This window comes from Oncorhynchus keta, chromosome 1, assembly GCF_023373465.1.
Source record: "Oncorhynchus keta strain PuntledgeMale-10-30-2019 chromosome 1, Oket_V2, whole genome shotgun sequence".
NCBI classification, from domain to species: domain Eukaryota; kingdom Metazoa; phylum Chordata; class Actinopteri; order Salmoniformes; family Salmonidae; genus Oncorhynchus; species Oncorhynchus keta.
In genome coordinates, this window is record NC_068421.1 from 97,169,447 (window position 1) to 97,182,037 (window position 12,591).

At 46.7% G+C, this 12,591-nt stretch overlaps 1 protein-coding gene across 1 annotated transcript in view; it reads right to left on the reverse strand.

The window, feature by feature from the left end:
* LOC127908780 (gamma-aminobutyric acid receptor subunit gamma-3) overlaps positions 1–12,591 on the reverse strand; it is a 361,942-nt gene that overhangs the window by 30,142 nt on the left and 319,209 nt on the right. The window contains exon 7 of the mRNA XM_052468107.1: positions 10,846–10,998. Within this exon, the coding sequence (XP_052324067.1) occupies positions 10,846–10,998 (153 nt within the window). The remainder of the gene's footprint in view (positions 1–10,845; positions 10,999–12,591) is intronic.

Below are 12,591 nucleotides of genomic sequence, written 5' to 3' on the forward strand. Positions count from 1 at the left end.
GGAGAGGAGGCAGTAACCAGAACGTTCCACAGGACTGCATATTAACTAATGGAGAGGAGGCAGTAACCAGAACGTTCCACAGGACTGCATATTAACTAATGGAGAGGAGGCAGTAACCAGAACGTTCCACAGGACTGCATATTAACTAATGGAGAGGAGGCAGTAACCAGAACGTTCCACAGGACTGCATATTAACTAATGGAGAGGAGGCAGTAACCAGAACGTTCCACAGGACTGCATATTAACTAATGGAGAGGAGGCAGTAACCAGAACGTTCCACAGGACTGCATATTAACTAATGGAGAGGAAGCAGTAACCAGAACGTTCCACAGGACTGCATATTAACTAATGGAGAGGAGGCAGTAACCAGAACGTTCCACAGGACTGCATATTAACTAATGGAGAGGAGGCAGTAACCAGAACGTTCCACAGGACTGCATATTAACTAATGGAGAGCAGGCAGTAACCAGAACGTTCCACAGGACTGCATATTAACTAATGGAGAGGAGGCAGTAACCAGAACGTTCCACAGGACTGCATATTAACTAATGGAGAGGAGGCAGTAACCAGAACGTTCCACAGGACTGCATATTAACTAATGGAGAGGAGGCAGTAACCAGAACGTTCCACAGGACTGCATATTAACTAATGGAGAGGAGGCAGTAACCAGAACGTTCCACAGGACTGCATATTAACTAATGGAGAGGAGGCAGTAACCAGAACGTTCCACAGGGCATATTAACTAATGGAGAGCAGGCAGTAACCAGAACGTTCCACAGGACTGCATATTAACTAATGGAGAGGAGGCAGTAACCAGAACGTTCCACAGGACTGCATATTAACTAATGGAGAGGAGGTAGTAACCAGAACGTTCCACAGGACTGCATATTAACTAATGGAGAGGAGGCAGTAACCAGAACGTTCCACAGGACTGCATATTAACTAATGGAGAGGAGGCAGTAACCAGAACGTTCCACAGGACTGCATATTAACTAATGGAGAGGAGGCAGTAACCAGAACGTTCCACAGGACTGCACATTAACTAATGGAGAGGAGGTAGTAACCAGAACGTTTCACAGGACTGCATATTAACTAATGGTGAGGAGGCAGTAACCAGAACGTTCCACAGGACTGCATATTAACTAATGGAGAGGAGGCAGTAACCAGAACGTTCCACAGGACTGCATATTAACTAATGGAGAGCAGGCAGTAACCAGAACATTCCACAGGACTGCATATTAACTAATGGAGAGGAGGCAGTAACCAGAACGTTCCACAGGACTGCATATTAACTAATAGAGAGGAGGCAGTAACCAGAACGTTCCACAGGACTGCATATTAACTAATGGAGAGGAGGCAGTAACCAGAACGTGCCACAGGACTGCACATTAACTAATGGAGAGCAGGCAGTAACCAGAACGTTCCACAGGACTGCATATTAACTAATGGAGAGGAGGCAGTAACCAGAACGTTCCACAGGACTGCACATTAACTAATGGAGAGGAAGCAGTAACCAGAACGTTCCACAGGACTGCATATTAACTAATGGAGAGGAGGCAGTAACCAGAACGTTCCACAGGACTGCATATTAACTAATGGAGAGGAGGCAGTAACCAGAACGTTCCACAGGACTGCATATTAACTAATGGACAGGAGGCAGTAACCAGAACGTTCCACAGGACTGCATATTAACTAATAGAGAGGAGGCAGTAACCAGAACGTTCCACAGGACTGCATATTAACTAATGGAGAGGAGGCAGTAACCAGAACGTTCCACAGGACTGCATATTAACTAATGGAGAGGAGGCAGTAACCAGAACGTTCCACAGGACTGCATATTAACTAATGGAGAGGAGGCAGTAACCAGAACGTTCCACAGGACTGCATATTAACTAATGGAGAGGAGGCAGTAACCAGAACGTTCCACAGGACTGCATATTAACTAATAGAGAGGAGGCAGTAACCAGAACGTTCCACAGGACTGCATATTAACTAATGGAGAGGAAGCAGTAACCAGAACGTTCCACAGGACTGCATATTAACTAATGGAGAGGAGGCAGTAACCAGAACGTTCCACAGGACTGCATATTAACTAATGGAGAGGAGGCAGTAACCAGAACGTTCCACAGGACTGCATATTAACTAATGGACAGGAGGCAGTAACCACAACGTTCCACAGGACTGCATATTAACTAATGGAGAGGAAGCAGTAACCAGAACGTTCCACAGGACTGCACATTAACTAATGGAGAGGAGGCAGTAACCAGAACGTTCCACAGGACTGCATATTAACTAATGGAGAGGAGGCAGTAACCAGAACGTTCCACAGGACTGCACATGAACTAATGGAGAGCAGGCAGTAACCAGAACGTTCCACAGGACTGCATATTAACTAATGGAGAGGAGGCAGTAACCAGAACGTTCCACAGGACTGCATATTAACTAATGGAGAGGAGGCAGTAACCAGAACGTTCCACAGGACTGCATATTAACTAATGGAGAGGAGGCAGTAACCAGAACGTTCCACAGGACTGCACATGAACTAATGGAGAGCAGGCAGTAACCAGAACGTTCCACAGGACTGCATATTAACTAATGGAGAGGAGGCAGTAACCAGAACGTTCCACAGGACTGCATATTAACTAATGGAGAGGAGGCAGTAACCAGAACGTTCCACAGGACTGCACATGAACTAATGGTGAGGAGGCAGTAACCAGAACGTTCCACAGGACTGCATATTAACTAATGGAGAGGAGGCAGTAACCAGAACGTTCCACAGGACTGCATATTAACTAATGGAGAGGAGGCAGTAACCAGAACGTTCCACAGGACTGCATATTAACTAATGGAGAGCAGGCAGTAACCAGAACGTTCCACAGGACTGCATATTAACTAATGGAGAGGAGGCAGTAACCAGAACGTTCCACAGGACTGCATATTAACTAATGGAGAGGAGGTAGTAACCAGAACGTTCCACAGGACTGCATATTAACTAATGGAGAGGAGGCAGTAACCAGAACGTTCCACAGGACTGCATATTAACTAATGGAGAGGAGGCAGTAACCAGAACGTTCCACAGGACTGCATATTAACTAATGGAGAGGAGGCAGTAACCAGAACGTTCCACAGGACTGCACATTAACTAATGGAGAGGAGGTAGTAACCAGAACGTTTCACAGGACTGCATATTAACTAATGGTGAGGAGGCAGTAACCAGAACGTTCCACAGGACTGCATATTAACTAATGGAGAGGAGGCAGTAACCAGAACGTTCCACAGGACTGCATATTAACTAATGGAGAGCAGGCAGTAACCAGAACATTCCACAGGACTGCATATTAACTAATGGAGAGGAGGCAGTAACCAGAACGTTCCACAGGACTGCATATTAACTAATAGAGAGGAGGCAGTAACCAGAACGTTCCACAGGACTGCATATTAACTAATGGAGAGGAGGCAGTAACCAGAACGTTCCACAGGACTGCACATTAACTAATGGAGAGCAGGCAGTAACCAGAACGTTCCACAGGACTGCATATTAACTAATGGAGAGGAGGCAGTAACCAGAACGTTCCACAGGACTGCACATTAACTAATGGAGAGGAAGCAGTAACCAGAACGTTCCACAGGACTGCATATTAACTAATAGAGAGGAGGCAGTAACCAGAACGTTCCACAGGACTGCATATTAACTAATGGAGAGGAGGCAGTAACCAGAACGTTCCACAGGACTGCATATTAACTAATGGACAGGAGGCAGTAACCAGAACGTTCCACAGGACTGCATATTAACTAATAGAGAGGAGGCAGTAACCAGAACGTTCCACAGGACTGCACATTAACTAATGGAGAGGAGGCAGTAACCAGAACGTTCCACAGGACTGCATATTAACTAATGGAGAGGAGGCAGTAACCAGAACGTTCCACAGGACTGCATATTAACTAATGGAGAGGAGGCAGTAACCAGAACGTTCCACAGGACTGCATATTAACTAATGGAGAGGAGGCAGTAACCAGAACGTTCCACAGGACTGCATATTAACTAATGGAGAGGAGGCAGTAACCAGAACGTTCCACAGGACTGCATATTAACTAATGGAGAGGAGGCAGTAACCAGAACGTTCCACAGGACTGCATATTAACTAATGGAGAGGAGGCAGTAACCAGAACGTTCCACAGGACTGCATATTAACTAATGGAGAGGAGGCAGTAACCAGAACGTTCCACAGGACTGCATATTAACTAATGGACAGGAGGCAGTAACCAGAACGTTCCACAGGACTGCATATTAACTAATGGAGAGGAAGCAGTAACCAGAACGTTCCACAGGACTGCACATTAACTAATGGAGAGGAGGCAGTAACCAGAACGTTCCACAGGACTGCATATTAACTAATGGAGAGGAGGCAGTAACCAGAACGTTCCACAGGACTGCACATGAACTAATGGAGAGCAGGCAGTAACCAGAACGTTCCACAGGACTGCATATTAACTAATGGAGAGGAGGCAGTAACCAGAACGTTCCACAGGACTGCATATTAACTAATGGAGAGGAGGCAGTAACCAGAACGTTCCACAGGACTGCACATTAACTAATGGTGAGGAGGCAGTAACCAGAACGTTCCACAGGACTGCATATTAACTAATGGAGAGCAGGCAGTAACCAGAACGTTCCACAGGACTGCATATTAACTAATGGAGAGGAGGCAGTAACCAGAACGTTCCACAGGACTGCATATTAACTAATGGAGAGGAGGTAGTAACCAGAACGTTCCACAGGACTGCATATTAACTAATGGAGAGGAGGCAGTAACCAGAACGTTCCACAGGACTGCATATTAACTAATGGAGAGGAGGCAGTAACCAGAACGTTCCACAGGACTGCATATTAACTAATGGAGAGGAGGCAGTAACCAGAACGTTCCACAGGACTGCATATTAACTAATGGAGAGGAGGCAGTAACCAGAACGTTCCACAGGACTGCACATGAACTAATGGAGAGAAGGCAGTAACCAGAACGTTCCACAGGACTGCATATTAACTAATGGAGAGGAGGCAGTAACCAGAACGTTCCACAGGACTGCACATGAACTAATGGAGAGCAGGCAGTAACCAGAACGTTCCACAGGACTGCATATTAACTAATGGAGAGGAGGCAGTAACCAGAACGTTCCACAGGACTGCATATTAACTAATGGAGAGGAGGCAGTAACCAGAACGTTCCACAGGACTGCACATTAACTAATGGAGAGGAGGCAGTAACCAGAACGTTCCACAGGACTGCACATTAACTAATGGAGAGGAGGCAGTAACCAGAACGTTCCACAGGACTGCATATTAACTAATGGAGAGGAGGCAGTAACCAGAACGTTCCACAGGACTGCATATTAACTAATGGAGAGGAGGCAGTAACCAGAACGTTCCACAGGACTGCATATTAACTAATGGAGAGGAGGCAGTAACCAGAACGTTCCACAGGACTGCATATTAACTAATGGAGAGGAGGCAGTAACCAGAACGTTCCACAGGACTGCATATTAACTAATGGAGAGCAGGCAGTAACCAGAACGTTCCACAGGACTGCACATGAACTATTGGAGAGCAGGCAGTAACCAGAACGTTCCACAGGACTGCATATTAACTAATGGAGAGGAGGCAGTAACCAGAACGTTCCACAGGACTGCATATTAACTAATGGAGAGGAGGCAGTAACCAGAACGTTCCACAGGACTGCATATTAACTAATGGAGAGCAGGCAGTAACCAGAACGTTCCACAGGACTGCATATTAACTAATGGAGAGGAGGCAGTAACCAGAACGTTCCACAGGACTGCATATTAACTAATGGAGAGGAGGCAGTAACCAGAACGTTCCACAGGACTGCACATGAACTAATGGAGAGGAGGCAGTAACCAGAACGTTCCTCAGGACTGCATATTAACTAATGGAGAGGAGGCAGTAACCAGAACGTTCCACAGGACTGCATATTAACTAATGGTGAGGAGGTAGTAACCAGAACGTTCCACAGGACTGCATATGAACTAATGGAGAGGAGGCAGTAACCAGAACGTTCCACAGGACTGCATATTAACTAATGGAGAGGAGGCAGTAACCAGAACGTTCCACAGGACTGCATATTAACTAATGGAGAGGAGGTAGTAACCAGAACGTTCCACAGGACTGCATATTAACTAATGGAGACCAGGCAGTAACCAGAACGTTCCACAGGACTGCATATTAACTAATGGACAGGAGGCAGTAACCAGAACGTTCCACAGGACTGCACATTAACTAATGGAGAGGAGGCAGTTCAAGGAAAGAAAAGGTAAGAAAGCATTATGAAAGAAGAGAAGCAACATGGCTGCAAGCTGAGAGACTGACCTACTCATCAACACAGCTCAGTAACAAACAGACAGCAAGGACAAACAGACAGCTCAGTAACAAACAGACAGCAAGGACAAACAGACAGCTCAGTAACAAACAGACAGCAAGGACAAACAGACAGCTCAGTAACAAACAGACAGCAAGGACAAACAGACAGCTCAGTAACAAACAGACAGCAAGGACAAACAGACAGCTCAGTAACAAACAGACAGCAAGGACAAACAGACAGCTCAGTAACAAACAGACAGCAGTAACAAACAGACAGCTCAGTAACAAACAGACACAGTAACAAACAGACAGCTCATAACAAACAGACAGCAAGGACAAACAGACAGAGTAACAAACAGACAGCAGTAACAAACAGACAGCAAGGACAAACAGACAGCTCAGTAACAAACAGACAGCTCAGTAACAAACAGACACAGTAACAAACAGACAGCAAGGACAAACAGACAGCTCAGTAACAAACAGACAGCTCAGTAACAAACAGACAGCTCAGTAACAAACAGACAGCAAGGACAAACAGACATCAGTAACAAACAGACAGCAAGGACAAACAGACAGCAGTAACAAACGACAGCAAGGACAAACAGACAGGCAGTAACAAACAGACAGCAAGGACAAACAGACAGCTCAGTAACAAACAGACAGCAAGGACAAACAGACAGCTCAGTAACAAACAGACAGCAAGGACAAACAGACATGTAACAAACAGACAGCAAGGACAAACAGACAGCTCAGTAACAAACAGACAGCTCAGTAACAAACAGACAGCTCAGTAACAAACAGACAGCTCAGTAACAAACAGACAGCTCAGTAACAAACAGACAGCAAGGACAAACAGACATCAGTAACAAACAGACACAGTAACAAACAGACAGCAAGGACAAACAGACAGCTCAGTAACAAACAGACAGCTCAGTAACAAACAGACAGCCAGTAACAAACAGACAAAGGACAAACAGACAGCTCAGTAACAAACAGACAGCTCAGTAACAAACAGACAGCTCAGTAACAAACAGACAGCAAGGACAAACAGACAGCTCAGTAACAAACAGACAGCAAGGACAAACAGACAGCTCAGTAACAAACAGACAGCAAGGACAAACAGACAGCTCAGTAACAAACAGACAGCAAGGACAAACAGACAGCTCAGTAACAAACAGACAGCAAGGACAAACAGACAGCTCAGTAACAAACAGACAGCAAGGACAAACAGACAGCTCAGTAACAAACAGACAGCAAGGACAAACAGACAGCTCAGTAACAAACAGACAGCTCAGTAACAAACAGACAGCTCAGTAACAAACAGACAGCTCAGTAACAAACAGACAGCTCAGTAACAAACAGACAGCAAGGACAAACAGACAGCTCAGTAACAAACAGACAGCTCAGTAACAAACAGACAGCTCAGTAACAAACAGACAGCTCAGTAACAAACAGACAGCTCAGTAACAAACAGACAGCAAGGACAAACAGACAGCTCAGTAACAAACAGACAGCAAGGACAAACAGACAGCTCAGTAACAAACAGACAGCAAGGACAAACAGACAGCTCAGTAACAAACAGACAGCAAGGACAAACAGACAGCTCAGTAACAAACAGACAGCAAGGACAAACAGACAGCTCAGTAACAAACAGACAGCAAGGACAAACAGACAGCTCAGTAACAAACAGACAGCAGGACAAACAGACAGCTCAGTAACAAACAGACAGCTCAGTAACAAACAGACAGCTCAGTAACAAACAGACAGCTCAGTAACAAACAGACAGCTCAGTAACAAACAGACAGCAAGGACAAACAGACAGCTCAGTAACAAACAGACAGCTCAGTAACAAACAGACAGCAAGGACAAACAGACAGCTCAGTAACAAACAGACAGCAAGGACAAACAGACAGCTCAGTAACAAACAAACAGTAACAGACAGCTCAGTAACAAACAGACAGCTCAGTAACAGACAGCTCAGTAACAAACAGACAGCTCAGTAACAAACAGACAGCAAGGACAAACAGACAGCTCAGTAACAAACAGACAGCTCAGTAACAAACAGACAGCAAGGACAAACAGACAGCTCAGTAACACCAATATTGAGGATATGTTGCATGCTATTCTGTTATTTCATATCACAACAATATATCATATCAGTAAGCAAACAATTTAATTTAATACAAAAATAGCTTGATGTAATACCAATATGTGGTCGTTTTCCCATTGCATTGTTGTTTAGCTACATTTTTGTAGAGTAAAGCAGCTTCCTAATGCAGCTGTTCAATCCTTCGCTCAGTGCTTTCTGTGGTGGAGAGGCAGACAGAGAAATTAGAGCGAGGGTGTCATTGATCTTCTCTGATTGTGCGTGATTGGCTCAGGGTGCTGTCATTCATGGGGACACTATGTCACAGCAGTACCTGCTGAGAGAGCTGGCCGGCAAAAGCCAATCTTTAGTGCTCCATTGATTTACAGTAGAAGTGCCCTCTCCCAAGAAGGCTAGTTGACCATTGGCCACAGATAAATCAACATCTTATGCCCGGTAACTGTCATAGGACTGATGTGATAGCAAGGTACCACGCACTGGTACCACTTCGTCAAGCTAGGTAGCTTAGCAGACAATATGAGATTCCCAATCACGCCCAATCACGGCCTACACCGTCTACACCGTCCAAACCCAGACAACGCTGGGACAATATGAGACTCCCAATCACGGCCTACACCGTCCAAACCCAGACAACGCTGGGACAATATGAGACTCCCAATCACGGCCTACACCGTCCAAACCCAGACAACGCTGGGACAATATGAGACTCCCAATCACGGCCTACACCGACCAAACCCAGACAACGCTGGGACAATATGAGACTCCCAATCACGGCCTACACCGTCCAAACCCAGACAATATGAGACTCCCAATCACGGCCTACACCGTCCAAACCCAGACAACGCTGGGACAATATGAGACTCCCAATCACGGCCTACACCGGCCAAACCCAGACAATGCTGGGGCAATCTCACGCCGCCCTATGGGACACAGCCTGAATTCGAACCAGGGTGTCTGTAGTGACGTCCCAAGCATTGAGATGCAGTGCCTTAGAATGCTGCGCCACTCGGGAGTAAGTATGCTCCACTACCGTGGTCTTCCTAGCTAGTCTACTCTATAAAGTATGCCCCACTACTGTGGTCTTCTCTATAAAGTAGCACTACCGTGTCCTAGCCTACTCTATAAAGTATGCCCCACTACTGTGGTCTTCCTAGTTAGTCTACTCTATAAAGTATGCCACACTACCGTGGTCTTCCTAGCTAGCCTACTCTATAAAGTATGCTCCACTACCGTGGTCTTCCTAGCTAGCCTACTCTATAAAGTATGCCGCACTACCGTGGTCTTCCTAGCTAGCCTACTCTATAAAGTATGCCCCACTACCGTGGTCTTCCTAGCTAGCCTACTCTATAAAGTATGCCCCACTACCGTGGTCTTCCTAGCTAGCCTACTCTATAAAGTATGCTCCACTACCGTGGTCTTCCTAGCTAGCCTACTCTATAAAGTATGCCCCACTACCGTGGTCTTCCTAGCTAGCCTACTCTATAAAGTATGCCCCACTACCGTGGTCTTCCTAGCTAGCCTACTCTATAAAGTATGCCGCACTACCGTGGTCTTCCTCGCTAGCCTACTCTATAAAGTATGCTCCACTACTGTGGTCTTCCTAGCTAGCCTACTCTATAAAGTATGCCCCACTACCGTGGTCTTCCTCGCTAGCCTACTCTATAAAGTATGCTCCACTACTGTGGTCTTCCTAGCTAACCTACTCTATAAAGTATGCCCCACTACCGTGGTCTTCTGTGCAATAAGTGTTTAAGATATGTGAAGTAGCCATAAACTGATCATAACCCAAATTTTAGAATGTTTGTGTGTGTGACTCAAAATTTGATCAGTTAACATTGTATTTAAGGCCAGTACTGTGCTGGGTTTGATGCGTAGGAGCTTTGTTGATCGACTTTGCCCTACCAATATTTTCATGTAGGCTGGGGTCAAAGTTCCTTACTAAATGTAACAATCAAAGCATGAACAGCTTTCGATATACTCAAGTATTTCACTGACTTCCAAGCATATCTGAATTCACTGAATCATGACATAAAGATTATAAAGTTAAATCCTAGATGTGTAATCCTTTCACGAAAAAAATACAGAACTGACTGGAATGCCAAATAATTAAATCCTTCAGTATTTCACAGTTGTACATGTACTAGTTATTTGTTAAGGGCAACACTACTTCAGTAAAGCCTGCAGGCATCATCATGCATTGTAAGACCTAGAGGCTGGGCGCCAGCTTGTTCTGTAGACTCATGCCACTCCTCAAATGTTTGTCATGACAAGGAGTGGCATGGTGGCATAAACAGACTGGTAACCAGGCTAAGGACCTAGAAGTATAACCTAGTAAGGTAAAAACCGCTCGGTGAGGTTCGCCTACCTAGAGCTGTTCTGGCTGGTGTGGCGTCTTTCTTGATCCAGAAGGAGACCCAGGAGAGGACCACGGTGAGGATACAGGGGATGTAGGTCTGGATGGTGAAGTAGCCCATCCTTCTGCTCAGGTCAAATAACACTGTCATCACTATGTAATCACCTGGGGAGAAGAGGAGAAAATGGACTGAATGGCTTGGACCTCATCACCTGGGGAGAGGAGAAGAACATGGACTGAATGGCTTGGACCTCATCACCTGGGGAGGGGAGAGGAGAAGAACATGGACTGAATGGCTTGGACCCTATCACCTGGGGAGAGGAGAAGAACATGGACTGAATGGCTTGGACCCTATCACCTGGGGAGAGGAGAAGAACATGGACTGAATGGCTTGGACCTCATCACCTGGGGAGAGGAGAGGAACATGGACTGAATGGCTTGGACCCTATCACCTGGGGAGAGGAGAGGAACATGGACTGAATGGCTTGGACCCTATCACCTGGGGAGAGGAGAGGAGAAGAACATGGACTGAATGGCTTGGACCTCATCACCTGGGGAGAGGAGAGGAACATGGACTGAATGGCTTGGACCCTATCACCTGGGGAGAGGAGAGGAACATGGACTGAATGGCTTGTACCCTCATCACCTGAGGAGAGGAGAGAGGAACATGGACTGAATGGCTTGGACCCTATCACCTGGGGAGGGGAGAGGAACATGGACTGAATGGCTTGGACCCTATCACCTGGGGAGAGGAGAGGAGAAGAACATGGACTGAATGGCTTGGACCTCATCACCTGAGGAGAGGAGAGGAACATGGACTGAATGGCTTGGACCTCATCACCTGGGGAGAGGAGAGGAGAAGAACATGGACTGAATGGCTTGGACCTCATCACCTGGGGAGAGGAGAGGAGAAGAACATGGACTGAATGGCTTGGACCTCATCACCTGGGGAGAGGAGAGGAGAAGAACATGGACTGAATGGCTTGGACCTCATCACCTGGGGAGAGGAGAGGAACATGGACTGAATGGCTTGGACCCTATCACCTGGGGAGAGGAGAGGAACATGGACTGAATGGCTTGGACCCTATCACCTGGGGAGAGGAGAGGAGAAGAACATGGACTGAATGGCTTGGACCCTATCACCTGGGGAGGGGAGAGGAGAAGAACATGGACTGAATGGCTTGGACCCTATCACCTGGGGAGGGGAGAGGAGAAGAACATGGACTGAATGGCTTGGACCTCATCACCTGGGGAGAGGAACATGGACTGAATGGCTTGGACCTCATCACCTGGGGAGAGGAGAGGAGAAGAACATGGACTGAATGGCTTGGACCTCATCACCTGGGGAGAGGAGAGGAGAAGAACATGGACTGAATGGCTTGGACCTCATCACCTGGGGAGAGGAGAGGAGAAGAACATGGACTGAATGGCTTGGACCCTATCACCTGGGGAGAGGAGAGGAACATGGACTGAATGGCTTGGACCCTATCACCTGGGGAGAGGAGAGGAACATGGACTGAATGGCTTGGACCCTATCACCTGGGGAGGGGAGAGGAGAAGAACATGGACTGAATGGCTTGGACCCTATCACCTGGGGAGAGGAGAGGAACATGGACTGAATGGCTTGGACCCTATCACCTGGGGAGAGGAGAGGAACATGGACTGAATGGCTTGGACCTCATCACCTGGGGAGAGGAGAGGAACATGGACTGAATGGCTTGGACCTCATCACCTGGGGAGAGGAGAGGAGAAGAACAT